This window comes from Caretta caretta, chromosome 5 (genome assembly GCF_965140235.1).
Source record: "Caretta caretta isolate rCarCar2 chromosome 5, rCarCar1.hap1, whole genome shotgun sequence".
Taxonomy (NCBI): Eukaryota; Metazoa; Chordata; order Testudines; family Cheloniidae; genus Caretta; species Caretta caretta.
Window position 1 is genome coordinate 127,828,428 of NC_134210.1, and position 22,955 is coordinate 127,851,382.

Sequence of the window (22,955 nt, forward strand, 5' to 3'; positions counted from 1 at the left end):
GTTTGAGAAAATTAATTTGCCTCAAGTAACTGCACATTAAGTGAAGTTTCCATTCATGACCTGCACTTCAGTATGCACATCCAGTTCCTACTTAAACCATTGAGAGTGATGTTCAAATAAGGAGAAAGGGGACTAAATTCCATGAAATATATGCATTTAACTGATTCATTATGGTAGAGAATCCTAAAACATGGGAAAATGCTCTACTGTTAAAATTTGTAGAGCTGTTAATATAGCATTACAGGAACATGAGTAATTTGACTTAATTTGATATTAAGATGTTAGTTATTGTTTATTTAGTCTGGTTTTGTGGATTAGTTTTCTATAATTTGCTTTCAGTAAACTACAGTGTATTGATACTACCACTAGATGTCCTATATAATACTACAAATAGCTAACACTGAAATATAATCTTGATGAGTATATCTGTTGTTCAGCTCTCAAACAATATAATCTAGGAAAAGATGACCGTTTTATTCTAAATTAGATGGATTAGTTGCATTATATCGAGAATAGAAGAGTGCAGAACAGATACTTGCTCTGCTAAGCTTAAAACCTCTATTGACATAGCTGTGTCAGTCAAGGTTGTGAAAAAACCACCTCTCCAGTGACAGTGATGCCAGCAAGGCCCTCAATATAGAGAAAGATGCCAGCACAAAATGTAAAAGGGGAGGTGGTGTTCCCACATTGACAGGAAAAACTCCTCTGTTGGTATAGGCGGCATCTATGCTAAGGGACTGGGCTGACATAGGCTCTGCAGTGTACACATAGCCAAAGGTAAGGTGACTGAATTCCCTCAAATGGTTATGAAACCATAATGATACAGGAAGAAGTGCACTTGGGTTTTGTGTCTTCAGTTTGCAGCACCGTTCCTCATTTCCCCCTAAAATGTCAATGACACTCTGATGCAAGAAGGTGTAGGACAATAATGGTTACTTACAAATGTGATGGAGAGAAAAAATATATATATTCATTTTTGGTTGCACTAAGAAACTGGAACATTTTTCTACTAATTGTGAAAATACTCAAAACTTGATCACTGTATAGACATTATTGAAAGTCCAACAGTTCACTAATCATCAAGGCTGCTGCTTTGATTAAAACCTTAGTGCACCTGTCTAAATACTGTAGTTCAAATTGCAAATATCAAATTGGAGGAGAGAGTCTGGGAGTCTTATATCCCTTTTTAGGGAAGATTTTAATTGCAAATGTGATCTGCAGAGTATTTTTGAAATATTGGCTTGCCTCTTTGTAAAGACAGCCTGAAAGTGTTTATCCCTTCATTGTTAAAATTTTTTTAGCAGTATCAGGATGGGAGTCTGATCAGTGATGAGCTGCTAAAATCTTAATAACCGGTTCCTGCCTCACCCCACGAGGGGGTTGTGGCCCGCCCCCGAGACCCCTGCCCCATCCACCTCCCTCCCTGTCCCCTGACTGCCCCCAGAACCGGGCAGGAGGGTCTTGTGGGCCACTGTCGTGGGTGCCCACCCCGCCCCTGAGAGCCAGAGGGACCTGCTGGGGGGCAAGGTGGGGAGTCCCGGCAGTGCTTACCTGGGGTGGCTCCCAGGAAGCATCCAGCAGGTCCCTCTGGCTCCTAAGGGTGGGATAGCGTAGCTAGGGGGGGAGCAGGCGCTCCCCCCACTGATCACATCAAAAGTGGTGCTTAGGCGCTGACTCCATGGGTGCTCCAAGGCTGGAGCACCCACACTGGCAGCTCCCTGCCCGGCCCTAGCTCACCTCACCTCCGCTCCGCTGCCTCCTCTGAATGCACCGCCCCGCTCTGCTTCTCCGCGCCGCCCCCCCCCCCCACCACACCCCCCCCCAGCTTCCCACGAACCAGCTGTTCGCGTGGGAAGCCCGGGAGAGCTGAGAAGCAAGCGGCGGCTACGTGCTCAGGCCCAGGGAGGCAGAGCGGAGGTGAGCTGGGGCGGGGAGCGGTTTTCCTGCCCCCTCCACCCCCCTGGGTTACCTGCTGCTGTACGGGTGGCCCTCCTCGCGCGCCGCCCCCCCCCCCCCCACCGCCGCCCCAGCTCACCTCCCCGGGCCTGAGCACAAAGCCGCTGCCTGCTTCTCAGCCCTCCCAGGCTTCCTGTGCGAACAGCTGATTCGCGGGAAGCCAGGGGTGGAGGGGAGCAGAGCGGGGCGGCGGGTTCGGGGAGGAGGCGGAGAGGAGGTGAGCTGGGGGCGGGGTGGGGAGGGGAGCTGCCGGTGGGTGCTCTGCACCCACCAAATTTTCCCCGTGGGTGCTCCAACGCCTAAGGTGCCATTTTTGGCCAGTTGTTAAATTTAGAAGCCCTTTTAGAACCGGTTGTCCCGCGAAGGGCTTCTAAATTTAACAACCGGTTCCAGCGAACCAGTGCAAACCGGCTCCAGCTCACCACTGAGTCTGATCTTCCCTGATTTTGCTGGGGGTGGGTGTTGCAGAAAATGTGCACTTAGGGTATGTCTGCATAGCTGTGGCAGCGATTTTCAGACTCCCGGTCTGCAGACTTAGGTGCTCTCTGCAGTGCTCAAAACAGCTGTGTAGGGTTTCAGGCTCTGAAGCGCATCCCTCACCCCAGGCTTCAGAGTCCAACCTCCAGCCGGAGCCCAAATGTATACACAGCTGTTTTTAGCACTGTAGTCCAGGGCTCTAAGACTCACTGCCCCAGAGGGTTTTGGTTTGCTATTGTGCCATGTAGATATGCCCTGTGAGCACTCTCTCCTTAATTGAAGGGTGGCAGCACTCATTCTTGAACAGACATCTTTTTACATATAGTTCTGCATACTGTGTTCAATAGATGTTGTTAAAACCAGTCGAACTAAAACTTCTTTCTCTTCCCATCTGCTCAGCTTTCAGTGTCTTGTGATGGCATAATGTCATCATTCTCCATAATTCTTCTAGAAAATTCTCATCTCTCCCAATTTGTGGGTGTTTAAAAAAAAAAAAAGTCAAAATTTTAAGTTGACAGACCTCTCAGGCCACCTTCACACATAATAAAGAAGCCAAAAAGGGCACAAACCCAGTTTATGTTCCTGTTGTGATTCCATTTTGGATTAGCACATGCCTGTTGTATGGTGTTGTATAAATAAGCATCCTTGTCAATGCACTAAACCTTGTTTTACTTTTGTTTCATAGGCAAATCGTACCTGCCCAATTTGTAGAGCTGATGCTTCAGAAGTGCATCGTGATTCAGAATGACCAATCTAAGAGCACAATTCTAGTTTGGGTGTTCCTAGTCACATGTATAGACGAACTATCCATCGAACTTACCCGTGTGGCTGCCAGCCTTCCCTTTACACGAAAGGGTCAATGGACCTTTTTTTGCACTGTGTGATTTAATCAATTATAAAGCTTATAATTAGTCTTCACAATTATGGGATTGTTATACTAACCGTGTGATTGGAACTCCAAAGATTTTATTTTCTTTAGCTTAATTTTGTGCGTGCACTAACATTCCCTGGTTTTTGTGTGATCGTTCCGAGTGTTGCTGCGAGGTTACCGTGGACGTGATCTTCTAGCATGTGCTTTTATAAGACGTGGTAGCTCCAAGCAATTATAGCAATCTACCTTCCATAGAGCCTTCAGATACTGTGAGTGGGAACGAATGGTGTGGGTGGGAGTACGCATCTGCACACGAGAGTGTGTGTGGGGTGTGCTAATGAGTGTGTGTGCGCGCGCGTACGTCTGAGAACCTGTATACCAGCATGTACTGAGAACGTGTGTGAGTAGTATGTATTATGCTGCAATGTATAATCTTGTGTGTTATTTAAACAGTACTAGTACTGTACACTGGTTTCTTTCCTTGTGTTTGCAGTTGCACACTGAATGCTAAGGGTGCAGCAATTATAGGCATTTAATATTTCCTCCCCTATGTACTTAATGGTATAAAAAGACCTTTTAACTTTTATTCAGACACCTGTTATTGCTTCCCCTTCACTGGCGGTTGTAAGTGTACCACTAAAGAGTGCGTTGATTGCGCCATACATGATTCATCTTATTTTTAGCTCATGTCATAAAATCCAAATTTGACATTTGCTGATTTACTGCTAATTTATCAATAGTTGCAGTATCGCACAAAATCAGTTAGCAATATTAACATTGTCAATTGATCATTTGAATGTTGATGTTTTTCTGTTTTCCTTTTTAATTCCTCTGGCCAGTCTGAATTATGTTCAGTTGATTTCAGAATAGAGGTCAGGTCTGAAGATGCTGAAGTAACATATTCCTCTCCATACGCAGAAGCTGAAAGGACATTGAGAGTCTTGTGCAACAGCTCTTCACATTGTTGGCCATTGTACTTGCTAAGTACATAATCTTTTAGCTTATAAACTTTGGCTTTAACTCATTTATGTTCTTTTTCACGTATAAGGGAGTTTGTGTAAGTGGAAGAGAGGCTACCTTTTTAGTCCTGCAACTTTATGAACAAAATATAATTCTTAGCATTTGCTCAGAGTGGAAGAACTTCTAACATTGTCCTTGTACCACAGTAAGTTTTTGTGGTCATTCACTGCCTGGTTCAGATGGCATCAGATGCTTCTTCTACCCTTCCCTACTAGGTAGTGAGCTTTTGCATGAATAAAAAACTCCTTTGGTTTTTCTGTTAGTAGCCAGAATATTCACATTATGAGAAGAGTGTGTTAGTACACAATCAGGAACAAATAATGCTGTGAAACAGGAGTTAACCTCCATTCAGCTGCCCTGCAAATGTTATAGCTGGATTATTGAAAAATTGGCTTTAACATTTCAGACTGTTAAAGGTTTTAAAATTTGTTCTTCAGTAAAATATTTAGGTCTATGTATACCATAGTTATTGAAGAGATGCTCTGTTCTGCATCACTGTGCTTTCTCCTAAACTTTGCGTCATTACTTTGGTTGCAATAGCACAAGTGGCACAATTAGCAATATTGCTGTAACTTGCTGCCAGTCTCAGCTTTAAGTTTGTGTCATTTCTGATGCTTTTGTGTGCTGCTATGCTTTAGTATCAGTTATATTTTCAGACAGTGTTACATGTTCTCCATGCTGCTTGCCCTTCTTTGAAGGCTCTACAGACCAATCACAGCTTGTGGTTCAGTAAAACAAAATGAAAGCACAATTTTGCCCATGTTTCAGATGCTATTGCCTCTGTTTAGTTACACAAGTAGAACGAAAAACTTGCTTGTCTGTCCATATGTCAGTACCTAACACTAAATAAATCAAAATTATTACAAAATATACAGTGTACAACAACTTTAAAATGTTCGTTTTCCCCTGGATGTGCTAAGGAATGGAACTGTCACAACATGTCACCAAACAAGTTAAATCACATATAGTAAACTTTATTTTTTTAACGAATGAAATCATGTGTTTAACAAGAAGTGTATGCCACACATCTTATAATACTTAGGGTCTTTTATATAGCTGCAAAAAACTTTCTACCTGTACAGATCTAACCATAACAAACCCTACTACACTCAGTATTCACTTCGTTGAAGCATGGAAATAAGGCACTTTTCTAAGTTAGATAGAAACGCATAATTAACAAGGCATATTTTACTAATACTGAGGTAAAGTAGTCCTCTTTCCTGAATTGGAGAAATCTTGATATGTAATGGCCCTCTTTCCCAGTAAAGTTCTGTGACGCAGTTGGAGAGTTAGGAGGCAGTAGGGTCTAATTTGGTAATATACTGAATTTAATCGTTGCACTCTTGTGGCTGATCTCTTCTGGAATGTTTTTCGTTTGCATGGGACTCTTGCAGATGTGTGCAGACTTGCTTCCTGTGGTTAGTGTGTATAAAAAGCACACATGCATGTGTTCTGAACCAGCTCAGACTGGCTACAACAGACTCCATTGTTGTGGCTGTCATGTCAAAAGAGGAGGGGAAGGGGATTCATGCTCAGCCTTTACTGCCATGTGTTATGCACATTTGTGTCTAAGTCCACAGCCTGCAATGGTGCCTGGCAGCACCAGAATACAGTAAAAGGGTTATGTTGATTGCCTCCTCCCTTCCATCCCCCCCCCTTCCCACCTCCCTTCTAAAAACAACGAACTGTTGGCTTTACCATGTTGGCACTGCTGTTTTTTGCATGAATTGTCAACTTAATTTGACTTTGTTCTGGTTTTTAATGGATACCAAGGCCTACAGATCTCTCCAAGGTCTCATTTTGTGGGTTTCTTTACAGAAAGTTTTTTGTGCAAAGTAACTTCTTTTGTTGTATACAGTTTTTGTACAGTCTCTTGAATGTGATTTTCTCAGCTGTTAACATTTACACTTTTTGTAATACTTGGAATGGCAGGATCTACCAATGTGTTGGGTTTTTTTTAAACTTACTGAAAATGCATTTTTGACTGAGTTATCTTTAGGCCTTAATAAAAGAGCTGTGTTTTTTCCCCCTTTGGTACATTCAGTTACCTCATTTTGCTATTTGTGTTTCAGATTTGCTAATGATTATGAAAGCTTATGGGTTTTGTTGGAATCATATTTTGTCGAGTGTTTTCTTTAAATCATACTCTATTGTATCAGTTAACATGTAGTTTTAAATGTATTATAAATATCTGTAACCAAATCATTTGAAGGCTTGATAAATTTTTAACAAAATTTGTACATTTTTTATGAGAGTTACTAGTAATGCTTTACTAAGTAGTGCAATGAATTTTTATTTTTAATCCCTGTGCCCAATTTTGGAGTTGAGAGAGTTGTTCAGTAATAAATGTATGATGTACACTTAGTTTTGTCCTGCCTCTTGTTCTCCTGTTTGGGGTACATTGTTTACTCTTCTTAGTCTCCATATTTCTATTTTATTGTAAAACTTTAGAGCTGTACCACTTTGCAACTGGAATTAGTTTTTTTGTTTGTTTGTTTCTGAGTAATGCTCTTCATATGTAAACCAAGAATTTATTTTTTCAGACAAAAAAATCAATATTTGGTTAACGTGTCTGCTTTTAGAACTCCCAGGAAGACAAGTTCAGAGAGCTGTAGTATATCCTTTTAAAAAATATTAAAGGTATTTTCAGCAGCATTGTCCTACATTAAATGAATGTGCAAATGTGTATAATTGACAGCATTTTCTGCCTTGATTGTCATCATCTTTCTGAAGGTTTTGCTTAACAGTAAATGTGTCATCAGGAAAATGCGAGGGAAGTAATAGAAAAATATTGGGCACTTGGACACTCCTCTGGCATGTTTTAGGTGAAGGTCTTAGTGTTTTACAAACTAGATAAGCTTTGCAACACTCCTGTGAGGTAACATCATCTCCATGAAAAATAACAAGGAGTCTGGTGGCACCTTAAAGACTAAGGCCTTGTCTACACTACGAAATTAGGTCGAACTTATAGAAGTCGGTTTTGTAGAAAGTGTTTTTATACAGTTGATTCTGTGTGTCATAGAATCATAGAATATCTGGGTTGGAAAGGACCTCAGGAGGTCATCTAGTCCAACCCCCTGCTCAAAGCAGGACCAATCCCCAATTAAATCATCCCAGCCAGGGCTTTGTCAAGCCTAACCTTAAAAACTTCTAAGGAAGGAGATTGCACTACCTTCCTAGGCAACGCATTCCAGTGTTTCACCACCCTCCTAGTGAAAAAGTTTTTCCTAATATCCAACCTAAACCTCCCCCACTGCAACTTGAGACTATTACTCCTTGTTCTGTCATCTTCTACCACTGAGAACAGTCTAGACCATCCTTTTTGGAATCCCCTTTCAGGTAGTTGAAAGCAGCTATCAAATCCCCCGTCATTCTTCTCTTCCGTAAACTAAACATCCCCAGTTCCCTCAGCCTCTCCTCATAACTCATGTGTTCCAGTCCCCTAATCATTTTTGTTGTCCTCCGCTGGACTCTTTCCAATTTTTCCACATCCTTCTTGTAGTGTGGGGCCCAAAACTGGACACAGTACTCCAGATGAGGCCTCACCAGTGTCGAATAGAGGGGAACGATCACGTCCCTCAGTCTGCTGGCAATCCCCTACTTATACATCCAAAAATACCATTGGCCTTCTTGGCAACAAGGGCACACTGTTGACTCATATCCAGCTTCTCGTCCACTGTAACCCCTAGGTCCTTTTCTAGGTCCTGTCCCCACACAAATGCTCTAAGTGCATGTAGTCAGTAAAGTGTGTCCTCAGTACTGAGGCAACCGTCGACTTCCAGAGCATTGCACTGTGGGTTGCTATCCCACAGTTCCCGCAGTCCATTTGAATTCTGGGTAGAAATCCCAATGCCTGATGGGGCTAAAACATTGTCGCGGGTGGTTCTGGGTACATATTGTCAGGCCACCTTCCCTCCCTTCCTCCGTGAAAGCAACGGCAGACAATCGTTTTGCACCTTTTTTCCTGGGTTACCTGTGCAGACGCCATACCACGGCAAGCATGGAACCCGCTTAGCTCACAGTCACCGTATGTCTCCTGGGTGCTGGCAGATGCGGTACTGCATTGCTACACAGCAGCAGCTTATTGCTACACAGCAGCAGACAGTGCAGTATGACTGGTAGCCGTCGTCGACATAGTCAAGGGTGCTCTTTTAACCGACCTCAATGAGGTCGGGGTGCCTGGGCAAACATGGGAGTGACTCAGCCAATTCATTACCCTTTTAAGTTCCGTCTCATGGCGATTCAGTCCTGCCGGCAGTCCTACTGCACCTTCTTTTAATGAGCAGCCAGGAGACGATGATGGCCAGCAGTCATACTGCGCCACCTTCTGCCGAGCACCCAGGAGATGACAATGGCTAGCGGTCGTACTGCACAGTCTGCTGCCAGCAAGATGTATAACGATAGATGAAGTGGATCAAAACAAGAAATAGACCAGTTTTGTTTTGTATTCATTTTGTCTTCCCTTCCTCTGTGAAATGAACAGCCTGCTAAACTCAGTTTTGCGTTCTATCCTTCAGGGGGCCATTCTGTTTCTCGCAAAGCCACCCCCTTTGTTTATTTTAATTCCCTGTAAGCCATGTTGTCGGTCGCCCCTCCCTCTGTCAGAGCAACGGCTAACAATAGTTTCACGCCCTTTTCTCTGGATTGCCCGAGCAGGAGCAGACGCCATAGCACAGCAAGCATGGAGCCCGTTCAGCTCACCACAGCAGTTATGACCATTGTAAACACCTCATGCATTATCGTGCAGTTTATGCAGAACCAGCACCTGAAAAACCAGGCAAGGAGGCGACGGAAGCGCGGTGTTGAGGACACGAGCACACTTTTCTCTAAAAGCGCATTCCCCCGCAACATGGTGATCATGGTGTTAATGGGGCAGGCTCATGCTGTGGAATGCCAATTCTCGGCCTGGGAAACAAGCACAGAGTGGTGGGACCACATAGTGTTGCAGGTCTGGGATGATTCCCAGTGGCTCCGAAACTTTTGCATGCGTAAGGGCACTTCCATGGAACTTTGTGACTTGCTTTCCCCTGCCCTGAAGCGCAAGAATAGCAAGATGAGAGCAGCCCTCACAGTTGAGAAGCAAGCGGCAATAGCCCTGTGGAAGCTTGCAACGCCAGACAGCTACCGGTCAGTCGGTAATCAATTTGGAGTGGGCAAATCTACTGTGGGGGTTGCAGTGATGCAAGTAGCCAATGCAATCATTGAGCTGCTGCTATCAAAGGTAGTGACTCTGGGAAATGTGCAGGTCACAGTAGATGGCTTTGCTGCAATGGGATTCCCTAACTGTGGTGGGGCCATAGACAGAACCCATATCCCTATCTTGGGACCGGACCACCAGGGCAGCCAGTACATAAACCGCAAGGGGTACTTTTCAATGGTGCTGCAAGCACTGGTGGATCACTAGGGACGTTTCACCAACATCAACGTGGGATGCCCGGGAAAGGTTCATGACGCTCGTGTCTTCAGGAATTCTGGTCTGTTTCAAAAGCTGCAGGAAGGGATTTACTTCCCAGACCAGAAAATAACTGTTGGGGATGTTGAAATGCCTATAGTTATCCTTGGGACCCAGCCTACCCCTTAATGCCCTGGCTCATGAAGCCGTACACAGGCAGCCTGGACAATAGTAAGGAGCTGTTCAACTATAGGCTGAGCAAGTGCAGAATGGTGGTAGATTGTGCATTTGGACGTTTAAAGGTCCCTGGCGCAGTTTACTGACTCGCTCAGACCTCAGCGAAACCAATATTCCCACTGTTATTACAGTTTGCTTGTTGCTCCACAGTCTCTGTGAGAGTAAGGGGGAGACGTTTATGGTGGGGTGGGAGGTTGATGCAAAACGTCTGGCTGCTGAATACGCGCAGCCAGACACCAGGGCGGTTAGAAGAGCACAGCAGGAAGTGCTGCGCATCAGAGAAGCTTTGAAAACCAGTTTCGTGACTGGCCAGGGTACTGTGTGACACTTCTGTTTGTTTCTCCTTGATGAAAACCCGCCCCCTTGGTTGACTCTAATTCCCTGTACGCCACCCGCCCTCCCCCCTTCAATCACAGCTTGCTTGTAAAGGAAATAAAGTCACTATCATTTAGAAAACATGTATTCTTTATTAATTGATTATAAAAATAGGGAGATAACTCACAAGGTAGCCCGGGTGGGGTGTGGGAGGAGGGTAGGAGGGAAGGAAAAGGCCACTTCAAAACTTGTAGAATGACCGCCTTCTGTTGCTTGAGCTGTCCACTGGGAGTGGTGGGGTGCCTGGAGCCTCCCACCCCCCAGTTCTTGGGCATCTGGGAGGGGAGGCTATGGAACTTCGGGAGGAGGGAGGGAGGGCGGTTAAGCAGGGGCTGCAGCGGCAGTCTCTGATCCTGCTGCCGTTCATGAACCTCCACCAGATGCCGAGCATGTCCATTTGATCCCGCAGTAATCCCAGCGTTGCCTCATACCTCCTCTGATCTTCCTGCCACTACCTCTCCTCATGTTCATGCCACTGTCCTGTACTCTGCTATTGTGTCCCTCCACACAGCTCTGTCAGTGCTGGACGACTGCATGAGCTCAGAGAACATTTCATTGCGCATGCGTTTTTTTTCGCCGCCTTATCTGAGATAGCCTTTGGGATGGAGGAGGGAGGCTTGAAACATTTGCAGCTGCGGAAGGAAAAAAAGGGAGTGAAGTATTTAAAAAGATACATTTTACAGAACAATGGCTATACTCTTTCACTGTGAACAACACTATTCACATTACATAGCACATGTGATTTTGGTACAAGGTCGCATTTTGCATCTTATATTGAGTGCCTGCGGCTTTGGTGTTAGAGATCACACACGCAGGGCCGGGCAACAGAATTTGGCTTGCAGGCGGCCATGGTAAGCCATAGTCTTTCGGCTTCTGCAACCTTCATAACAGCAGCGCCCTCCTTTCCCATACCAAGCAAAGCCCGTTGAGTTGGCCATTTAGTGCTGCGGTTTTCCTGTTAATGTGCAGCAGCAGAAACCAAATAACACCCCCCCCCCCCCGCCATCCGATTCTCTGGGATGATTGCTTTACCCCTCCCCCCACCATGTGGCTGGTATCAGGAGATCCCTGCTAGCCAAACACGAACAGCTCAGCGCCAATGACCCCCCGCACCGCGTGGCTAACTGCGGGGAGGATTTCTTTTCAGCCACGGGCTGTTGGTCACCTCTGAATGTCCCCTTAATTAAATTCCCCTATTTCAACCAGTTTACCATGAATGATATCACGCTCCTGAGGATAACACAGAGAGATAAAGAATGGATGTTGCTTGAATGCCAGCAAACGCTGGAACCATATGCTGCCAGGCTTTGTCATGCAATGATACCAGATTACTTGCTACTAGCATGGCATGGTAAAGTGTCCTACCATGGAGGACGGAATAAAGCTGCTCTCCCCAGAAACCTTCTGCAAAGGTTTTTAGAGTACCTCCCGGAGAGCTTCATGGAGATGTCCTTGGAGGATTTCCGCTCCGTTCCCAGACACGTTAACAGACTTCTCCAGTAGCTGTACTGGCCACCAATGCATCCCAAGTCCTCAGGGCTCTTTAATCATTTAAAAAAAGCTTTTATAACATGTATTATATTTCAAAAGGTACACTCACCAGTGGTCCCTTCTCCGGCTTGGTGGGTTGGGAGGGTACTTCAGTCAGGGTGATAAAAAGATCTTGGCTGTTGGGGAGAATGGTGTGCTGGGTACTCTCCTCAAACTCGTTGTCCTCATCTTTCCCGTCTGCAAAATCCTCAGGCATGGCATAGAATACCCCATCATTGGAGTCCACGGACAGGGGTGGGGTAGTGGTGGCATGCCCCCCCCCCCCCCCCTAGAATTGCATGCAGCTCAGCGTAGAAGCGATAGGTCTGGGGCTCTGTCCCAGAGCGTCTGTTTTATTCTTTGGTTTTCTGGTACGCTTGTCTGAGCTCCTTCAGTTTCACGCGGCACTGTGTTGTGTCCCTGCTGTAGCCTCTGTCCCTCATGGCCTTGGAAATTTTTTGAAATGTTTTGGCATTTTGTCTTTTGGAACGTAGTTCTGATAGCATGGATTCCTCTCCCCATACAGCGATCAGATCCAGTACCTCCCATTCGGTCCATGCTGGAGCTCTTTTTTGATTCAGGACTGCATGGTCCCCTGTGCTGATGAGCTCGTCTGGCCTAACAGGAAATGAGATTCAAAAGTTCCTGGGGCTTTTCCTGTACACCTGGCCAGTGCATCCAAGTTCAGAGTCCTGTCCAGAGCGGTCACAATGGTGCACTGTGGGATAGCTCCCGGAGGCCAATATCTTCGAATTGTGTCCACACTAACCCTAATCTAAAGGGTGATGTCGATTTCAGTGCTATTTCCCTTGGGGGGAGTACAGAAATCAGTTTTAAGAGCTGGTTATGTCGAAAAAATGGCTTTGTTGTGTGGATGGGTGCAGGGTTAATTCGGATTTAACGCTGCTAAATCCGACATAAACTCGTAGTGTAGACCAGGCCTAACAGATTTATTTGGACATAAGCTTTTGAGGGTAAAAATCCCACTTCTTCAGATGCATGGAGTGAAAATTATAGATGCAGGCATTATACTGACACAGGAAGAGAAGGAAGTTACCTCACAAGTGGAGACAATGTCCATGTTAGAGGTGAAGCTTAAGTGTAGAGGGTTTGATTTGTTCAGGCTCACAGAAAAAGCTGGTGGAAGGATCAAAACTATTTCTGGATCTCCTGAATCCTAATCCTATGGTTTAGTGAAAGGACCATGTATGGTGAAACTTAAAATGCAAACTACCTTTTAAAATGTTTTTTAAGTAAGTAGCAGTTAGTCCTCCAGGTTCTAAGGACGTATCTTTAAACACGCAGTTGTCAGGCCCTAAAAGTAATTTTAATAAAGGACCTATATAAATATCTTTTTGGTTTTGCAGCACTCTTTATAACAAAAAGAAAAGGAGGACTTGTGGCACCTTAGAGACTAACCAATTTGTTTGAGCATGAGCTTTCGTGAGCTACAGCTCACTTCATCGGATGCATTCAGTGGAAAATGCATCCCATGAAGTGAGCTGTAGCTCACGAAAGCTCATGCTCAAATAAATGTGTTAGTCTCTAAGGTGCCACAAGTCCTTCTTTTCTTTTTGCGAATACAGACTGACACGGCTGCTCCTCTGAAACTAGTTATAAGAAAAGTTCACCAATAAATGGGAATGCTCCTTTTGCAGCGTGTGGAGTTGCAACAGTTAGCTACTGATATTTTTAAAATGGGATAACATCACCAAAGCATTTGCACGTATACAATCTAGGAGGCTAATTAAATCTGCTTCAGTAAAGAAGATGATAGAGGATCTTAGGAAGGAAAGCCTCTCCAATGCATAGCAACATACACATTTTGTGAGGTGCAGTATAGCCCAGGCTCCTCGTACGGTGTAATACTAGGCCTACACTGAGTGGACTCTGCCACTGATTATGCAGCACTCTTAATTACAAAATAATTAACCTTCAGTTTTATGAAAAAAATTATAAAATTCACCACTGGGTGAAAATGACAAAAAATCCATATTATTTGCTCATCACTTGGTATTTATTTCCACAGTGGGAAAACCTTGGACAAATGCAAAGAGCTAGTTCACAGGCTGCTTCCCTCTACACCCCTAAAGGTGAAGCAAATGAAATTGTTCAGGTGCTCAACTCAGGATGGTGAGAGAGAGAGCACCGTTCAGAAAACTTACTCATTTTCTGGCTCAGCCTACCCCATGCCTGAACTGTGACCTTCCTGTCTGGTCTTCTGGGGTATATCTACACTCTTCCTGGGAGCCACGGTAGACAGACTCAAGCTAGCACACTAAAAATAACTGTGGAGATACTTGCAGCTTGGGCTCTCAAGCCCACTCGGCACACGTGGCTAGCTGGAGCAGCAGCATCTACACTGCTGCATTTAGTGCACTAGCGCAAGCAGAATGAGCACAAGTCTGTCCAGCCAGGCTGGGAGGCTTGCTCCCAGATGCAGTGTACGCATACCCCTGTTGGTTGGGTGCCCCAGCTGTTTGGGTCCCAAGACCTCACTCTCCCAATGGCTGAACACTGCCCCAATTAATAGGCGCCCCCACATACACACACCAGGCTCAACAAAAGTCAATCCTGCCCCAGTAAAGCTATGTTGGGGCACCACTCCAGTTTATACACACATTTATAAATGAATGTCCCCAGTATTCCTCTCAGCCTGTAACCTCGTTGTTCTGTTCCTGGTTTCATCCAACGTTTCCTACAGACCTGGGATGACCAGCAATGGCTGCAGAACGTCCAGGTGCTGAAAGCCACTTTCCTGGAAGTCTGTGCGGCAGTTACCCGAGAACTGTAGCACCAGATGTTGACACGAGAGTTCCTCTCAGCATGGAGAATCCCAGAAGAAAGGTTTCCAAATCCACCTAAACAGCCACTAATGGGAGAGATGGTTGTAATTCAGCAGCGAATACTTTCCGGATGATCCTTCAGCAGCGTTGTCACTCTGGCTCGCTTGCTGTATGGGGTGCCTAAGAGATCTTGGTCGTTTAGCTGATTGTCCTCTTCAATCCCTATAGGTCTATGGTTGCCTGAGTGATTTCTTTAGTTGTCTGCCTCGTCATGGGCTGTGGTCAAACTATGTCCACTGTGTGCTGGGTTCTTAGGAAAAACTCTGGCCTCATGGTAAACACACATCCTGCAAGCATTACTGAAGAACTTGGCTTTGTCTTTGGTATGTTTGTAATTCTGCTGCAGCTACTTGGCTTTGGCATAGCACTGGCCCTTTTCCCTGCGTTTGCTTAGCTAGCTGCTTCTAGATCTTGGTATTCTGATGACAATTAGAAAGATGAGACTGGACATGCTTCTCTCACCAGACAGCAGAGAAGTCCAGGAGCTCCTGACAGGACCATGCAGAAGCATGGGGCCTGGTGGGGTGATTGTAATGGTCTTGGGGTCTGAGAGCCAGTGATGAGCTGGAGTCACAAACAGATACACTTGCGTGTGTTTCAGCATTTACACTGCGGGGATGTCATGCCAAGATGATCCCAGAGCAGTGGAGAGCACACAGGTAAGCAGACAGGCCAATCCAGATGTGATGCAATGCAATGTGGGATAGCAGTGTGAGGACTCCCTGAAGCAGTACAGCCAATTCAAAATGGGGATGCGTCCACACAAACCTTATATAACTCATTCTGAAACCATTACAGTTCTTCCAAAGCAGGTTAATTGTAGCAGGGTAAGATACAAGACAAAAGAAAAGATTAGTTGGTGTGTGGATGCAACATAGTTTATGCTGAAAAAAATTAAAGCTATCCTGAAAAAACATTCCCATATAGACAAGGCCTAAGTATCTACAGCTACAGGCACTTGGATTGTATAAAACTCTTGTAACATCTCCCATCTTCTGTCTGCCACTTTCTCTCCCTTCTTGAAACCCACTTCTAGGAATACTTTCTTTTCCGTGCTTCTTCGTCACATGAGCTGGTCCCCAGCATCTTGTTTATCTTATCACATTCAGGCAGGTGGTATGTTTTACCCTGCCAAGAACTTAGTAAATTTATGGAGAGGAATGAGGGGATTTTGAATAACAGGAATATTAAGCAGCTGGAGAGAGACTAGATGAGAATAGCTTAATGTGCAATAGGCCACATATGCTAGGTGCACAAGAAATCAATAGTGCTGTTGAATCCTGATAACATGAACATGGTTACAAGTTGAACAAACAAAAGGAATGTGTGTATGTTGTAAACAGAATTCACCCTCTGTGTGGCTCCATGGAACTTGAATGAATTTGTCCCTGTGTCTTGATATCAGTAAAGCTTTCAGTGCAGGCTTGGGTGAGCTTCTGAGAGGAAAGTTAGAATGATATTGTTTGGTCAGTGCAATGTGGAGTGGATACAAAATTGACTGGCTGATGGAAGCCACAAATGGAAAGTTTTCATAACCAGTCAAACATCAGACTGGTGGTGGGGCTGTCTAAAGGAATGATAGAGAAGGACTGGGCCCCCTATCGTTAAATATCTTCATAAATCATCTGAAGAAAAAGTTTTAACTCATTGAAGGAATTTGTGGCTGAAAGCCAATGACCACAGGAGGATCCACAAAAACCACATGGGATAGAAAGAAATAGCAGAAGGACCCCAGGGAATTTAGAGAAACAGGCAAAAATGATGGAAAAGTGAGGCACGTGTGGGAAAGAAATACCAAGTGCAAATACAACCTGGCTAGAACACAGTGAATGTACGTTGCCTTCATCATTTGATTGCAAATTGGCCTTTCTTCCTCCCAATTGTTCCAGTTTCCAAAGTCTCTGGGCAGTCAAATCTAAACTTCCCAGCTGCTATCACGTATGTGCCTTCACCTGGTGTGAAGGTTCCTCCAGCAGATGCTAACAACTTAGAGAATGGGTTCTAGACAGCATGTGAGACTGTGAGCTGCCCAGGCACCCTCTCTGCAGCCACGTCAGACTGTGGCCTTGTGGACATGCAGCCTGCAGACCGCCTTGGGTATTCATAGATTCCAAGGGCAGAAGGGACCACTATGATCATCTAGTCCAATCTCCTGTGTAACACAGGCTGGAGAATTACCCTGAAATAATTCCTAGAGCAGATCCTTTCAGAAAACCATCCAGTCTTGATTTAAAAATTGCTAGTGATGGAGAATCTACCATGGCCCTTGATAAGTTGTTCCAGCGGTTAATTACCCTATTAAAAATGTACGCCTTATCTCCAGTCTGAAAATTTGTCTAGCTTCAACTTCCTGCCATTGGATTGTATTATACCTTTGTGTGAAGAGCCCATAATTAAATATCTGGCCACCATGTATGTACTTATAGACTGTAATCAAGTCACCCCTTAACCTTCTCTTGGTTAAGCTAGATTGCGTCTGTCACTGGACAACGAGTTCTTCTTCGAGTGCTTGCTCACGTCCATTCCACATTAGGGGTGTGTGCTCGCCATGTGCACTGGTGCCAGAAGTTTTTCCCTCAGCAGTATCTGTAGGGGAGCGGCTCTGGCGCCCTCTGGAGTGGTGCCTGCATGGTGCAATATAAGGGGCGCCGCCGGCTCCCCCCACCCTCCGTTCCTTCTTGCCACCAGTGATCGTGCTGGGACTTCTGCTTCAGCTAGCTTTCGCTTAGTTCAGTGTATCATGAATGTTTCTTGTAAAATAGTTTAGTATTTACCCTTAGTGTTAGTTCTAGTTAGTTGGTCCTGGACGGGACTCAACCTAGGGACGGGGTATGCCTCAGTTCCCAGGCTTTAAACCCTGCAATTGTTGTAAGCGGCCCATTCCCATTAGCTGTTTAAAGTGTCTAGGGGAAGGACACATAAGTGATAAGTGTCACATCTGTAAGTCATTCAAACCCAGAACAAAAAAGTAGAGACACATCCATCTCAGGATGCTTCTGATGGAGTTGGCACTGACCTCCGCACCGGAGCAGATGTCCGACTCGGCCCCAAACACCGCAGCATTGGTACGGAACACACCACCGGTGCCGCCTATGAGCCGGCACCGATACCCCTCCCAGGCCAAGGAGCCCAAGAGGTCCGCAAGGGGAAGATCTCCCACTTCTCATAAGGGAAAGGAGAGGGCCAGAAGAGAGACCAGACCCACACTGGGCAGCTCAACACCTCCTTCAGGGAGTAGGGCCCCAGCTCAAGTTGAGCGGTCTAGCCCTGCCCGCACCATGCCTGCCACACCAGACATTGATGAAGGCCTCTGTAAACTTCAAGTTCTGTCGATGCCTGAGGCCCTACAGGCCGTGCAGGATATGCCGCCCACACCGGCTCCGGCAGTACCCAAACCCAGGGATAAACCCACCCTGGGACCGTTCCAAGTGTCCCCGCCTCATCAGTGCCGCTCCATTGCGGAGGTGTCATGCCTCGGACTTTGGGAGGCAGGCTCAGAGGAGCCATTTTTGGTCTCCGGACCATGGACATCAACAGCAGGATTCGAGGCGCGGTTCGCTGGTAACCTGACCTCTTCTCTACAATTTATCCTAGACTACCTGCTTCATTTTAGGAACCAGGGCCTAGCGCACTCTTCCATTAGAGTGCATCTTGCGGCCATCTCCGCTTTTCACTCACTGATCCAGGGCCAGATGGTGTCTTCTCATGACATGACGGGCAGATTCTTGAGAGGCCTCAAGACACTCTTCCTGCAGGTACGAACCCCCGTCCCACAGTGGGATCTTAACTTGGTCCTCTCCAGGCTCACGAGGGCTCACCTTTTGAGCCACTGGGCTCCTGCTCCCTTTCCCATCTGTCATGGAAGTGGTGACATCAGCAAGGCGAGTCTCTGAGATTAAAGCCTTGATCTCAGAACCACCATACACAGTATTGTACAAAGACAAGGTCCACCTTCCATATGAGCCAGGACATCTTCCTCCCAGTGTTCTGTCCCAAACCGCACAAGACCGGTGAGGAGAGGCATCTTCACGCGCTGGACATCTGAAGGGCCCTGGCTTTTTACCTAGAGCGTACCGAGCCTTTCCGTAAGTCGACTCCACTCTTCATTGCCACAGCAGATAGGATGAAGGGCCTTCTGGTGTCCTTGCAGAGGATTTCCAATCGGATCACCTCTTGCATACGGACCTGTTAGAATCTAGCGGGGGTCCCACCACCGCTGATTGTCAGAGCCCACTTGACTATAGCTATGCATCCTCAGCTGCCTTCCTGGTGCACATCCCTATCCAGGACATTTGTAGAGCCACGACATGGGCCTTTGTCCACACATTCACAGCGCATTATGCCATCGCTCAGCACGCCAGAGACGATGCTGGGTTCGGCAGGGCTGTGTTACAATCTACATGTCTGTGAACTCCTTCCCGCCTCCAGCGGTACTGCCTGGGAGTCACCTAATACGGAATGGACAAGAGCAAGCACTTGAAGGAGACAGTGACCTTTTCAGTAACAGGTGTTCTTCGAGGTGTGCTGCTCATGTCCATTCCCAACCCACCCTCCTTCCCCACTGTCAGAGTTCCCGGCAAGAAGGAACTGAGGGTGGGGGGGAGCTGGCAGCACCCCTTATACTGTGCCATGCAGACGCCACTCCGGCGGGCACCAGAGCCGGTCCCCTATGGATACTGCTGAGGGAAACACTTCCATCACCAGTGCATGTGGCGAGCGCACACACCTACTATGGAATGGACGTGAGCAACACATCTCGAAGAACACCCGTTACGGAAAAGGTAACGGTCTTTTTTTTCTAGTCCTTTAATCGTTCTCGGGACTCTTCTCTGAACACTTTCCAGTTTATCAACATCCTTGAATTGTTGACACCAGAACTGGAGGCAGTATTTCAGTGCCAAATACAGAGGTACAATAACCTCTCTACTTCTATGCAAAATTCCCCTGTTTATGCATTCAAGGATCACATTAACCCTTTTGGTCACAGAGTCTCCCTGGGAGCTCATGTTCAGCTGATTATTTACCGTGACCCCCAAATCTTGTTCGGAGTCACTGCTTCCCAGGACAAAGTCCCCCATTGTGTAAGTATGGCCTGCATTCTTTGTCCCTAGGTGTATATGTAAAACTGACAGACCCCAGTAGTCAGTGGGCGGGATCGAACCTGGGATCTCTGGAGCTTAGTGCATGAGCCTCTACTGCATGAACTAAAAGCCACCTGGCTCTTAGCTAAGGCCGTAGAGCAGACTCATTAATCTCTCTCTAAGTGGTCTTGATGCCCCTAGGTGGGACAGAGCACCACACCCAGGAGGTGTGTGGGTTACATATACATTTAGCCGTATTAAAATGGATATCGTTTGCTTGCTTCCAGTTTACCAAGCGATCCAGATTGTTCTGAATCAGTGACCTGTCCTCTTCCCTATTACTACTCTCCCATTTTTTGCATCATCTGCAAACTTTATCAGTGAGGATTTTATGCTTTTCACTGATAAAAATGTTCAATAATATAGGGCAAAGAACAGATCCTTGTGGAACCCCATTAGAAACACTCCCGTTTGATTCCCCATTTACAGTTACATTTTGAGATTTGTCACTTAGCCAGCTTTTAATTCATTTAAGGTGTACCATGTGAATATTATTTTAGTTTTTTATTCAAAATGTCATGGTACCAAGTCAAATGCCCTACAGAAATCTACGTATATTACATCAACCAAACTTGTAATCTCATTTTAAAAAAAATAGCAAGTTAGTTTGACAGCATCTGTTTTCCATAAACCCATGCTGATTGGCATTACTTTTTATTAAGAGTCCCAACCCATATCAGACACTCCATTCTTCTTCGAGTGATGGGCCCCATGTGTAGTCCACACATGGGTGTACATGTGCCTGAGTCCAGAAATTCTTCAAAGCAGTGTCCACTGACATGCACATGCGCAGAAGCTTCCCTCGTACTTCCGACCGAGGGCATAAGCGGCCGTGCAGGTTCACACCTCTCCAGTTCCTTCTTACCGCAGCATGACCTGAGACAGAATTTTGTGTCCTCCTTCATTCTGTGCATAGCCTGTAAACTCTTTGTAACTAGTTTTGATATCTTCGCTTACTAGTTATAATTACTATAGGATAGTCCGTTTTCCCCTCCCCCAACCCGTCCCCATGCTGCCTTTGGGGAAAATCCTTCCTGATCCCAGGAATCTGTCTCCTGCCATTGCTCCTTCTCCATCAGCGATGAGCATCGACAGTCCCTGTGTTGCCTGGGTGAGGCACATATCTCTGTGAAGTGCAGGATCTGTTGATCCTTCCCACCCACAGCTTGAGAGGACCGAGGGCTCTGACTAAAAAGATTCCTGATGGAGGATGCTATGAGACCGCGCTCTGTCCGGGCCTGGGAGACCCCTGTACGTTGGCCTCAACTAACCAGCAGTGCCCTCAAACAGGAGTCTTGGAGTGGAGCCTTTGCCACCGAAGACAAGGACTCCCCCTACAAGGCTCCCCATGAGAACAAGGGGCACTCTCACGGGCATAAGGACAGATCACCGCAGAGGATTGTTCATAATAAATGCGTTTCCTCCTGGGGCTGGTACCAGTTGGGTGAGATGTTGCATATTGAACCCACAGAACCAGCTCCGTCAAAGACCCCCCAGGCTGGGGGGCCAGGTACGCAAAAAGGGATCTGCCACATCTGATGGTGACTGCAAGATCAAAGCAGACATACGCTCACCAGCCCCATCTACTAGTGCGGGTCCGGCAGCATCGTCAGTACTGCCTCCTCTATCCAAACACCAACTGGCTGTGACAGACGAGCCCAGTCCTTCAGGTGGTGTCTGCTGGAATTCCCCAGACTCTGGGCTGTGTGGAGACCTTTGTAGCACCAGAGGATATATTCCTCCCCTACTCGCTGTCTCCGCTCCTTTTGGGCCATGCCCCCTAAGGGACATCCTTACCCCAGAGGAGGAATCATTACCAATGTCCCAGGAGCAGTTCCCTCTCCACCCATTGGGCAGGAGCGTCCAAGTGCCAATGATATCGCTACGGACAGAACTGTCCTCTGAATCGGCGGAGGTAGCTGCAGCAGTATCTCCGCAAAGGCACAGGTGCCCCAGCAGCCAAGAGGCTCTGCTTACCATCCTTCTGTCTGTGAACCCCTCACCCTCCAGGACAGCTGGTACAAATTCCCTTGGGGGCCACCATGACTGATGGATCCCTGCTTCTGGCCTCATTGGGGCCCTTGGGACCCCTAAGGCAGGTACCTGGACCCTTTGCAGGAGTTTTACCATTCCTCCCCCTCTTGTCAGCCAGTTCCATTAGAGTATGAGGAGGAAGAGCTGGAACCTGTTCTGATGGGGGCCTCATCATCACCATCTCCAGGCGATGCTGTCACTCCATTGCCTTCTCCACTGGATGACCACCATCAGCATCAGGAGCTGTGGCAAAAGGTTGCTAACGATCTACAGATCCCATTAGAAGAGGTCCACGGCCCTCAGCCCTGTCCCTTAGACACTTACAGGGACCGAGTGGCCCTTCCAAATAACAAGGCTATATTAGAACCAACCAGAGCGGTTTGGCACACACCAGCATCTTGTGCCACTACACCAAAAAGAATCAAAAGACATTATTTTGTTCCTGCCAAAGAAGCTAGCTTATTTTTCCCCCCTCATCCTGTCCCTAACTCGTTGCTGGTACAGGTGGCTATGGAAAGAACTTGGTCGCACTACCAGAAATCCATCCTGGCAGATAAGGGCTCAGAGATTGGACCTCCTGGAAAGGAAGGTGGTCTCCTCCATAGGTCTCCAATTTCGTATAGCTAATTACCAAGCTTAATTAGCAAAATAAGATTTCAATACCTACATCAGGCTTGCAGACTTTAGGGACAAACTTCCCATGGAAGTCAGAGCCCAGTTCCAGTCCTTTCTGGATGAGAGGAAGCTAGTAGCCAAAGGTGGCTCTCCAGACTGCAGTAGATGCCGCAGGTACAGCAACCAGAAGTTTGGCCACAGGATGGGTCATGTGAAGGGACTCATGGCTCCAGGTGGTTGGGTTTCCTAGAGAAGTTCAAAATACCATCCAAGAATTCCCCTATGATCCCTGGGGATTTACATTCCAGCCCCCAAGAGGAAACACCAGAGCCAGCCCCTTAGACTATGCCCACCCCCTTCTCATGCTCCATATTACCAACGTCCACCTGAGCCTCTGCGTAAACAGAGGCTTCAGAGGTTCCATTTCTCAGCTCCCTCTGCTGCCACAGCCTCCACTTACT

The 22,955-nt window shown here is 46.5% G+C and overlaps 1 protein-coding gene and 1 non-coding gene across 7 annotated transcripts in view; one reads left to right on the plus strand and one right to left on the minus strand.

Moving 5' to 3' along the window:
* The window catches only part of RNF38 (ring finger protein 38), a 194,215-nt gene extending 187,527 nt beyond the window's left edge, over positions 1–6,688 (plus strand). For all 4 annotated transcript variants that reach the window (XM_048849985.2, XM_048849987.2, XM_048849986.2 and 1 more), the window contains one exon: positions 3,119–6,688. In XM_048849985.2, coding sequence (XP_048705942.2) covers positions 3,119–3,181 — 63 coding nt within the window. In that variant the 3' untranslated portion in view covers positions 3,182–6,688. The remainder of the gene's footprint in view (positions 1–3,118) is intronic.
* A 3,712-nt stretch (positions 6,689–10,400) lies between these two features.
* The window catches only part of LOC125636604 (uncharacterized), a 36,660-nt gene continuing 24,105 nt past the window's right edge, over positions 10,401–22,955 (minus strand). For 2 of the 3 annotated variants that reach the window (XR_007356648.2, XR_012668671.1), the window contains exon 4: positions 10,401–10,960. This is a non-coding gene — a transcript (uncharacterized LOC125636604). Of the gene's footprint in view, positions 10,961–15,510; positions 20,722–22,546; positions 22,741–22,955 lie in introns of those variants that run through there. The other variant, XR_012668672.1, reaches the window with a different exon arrangement.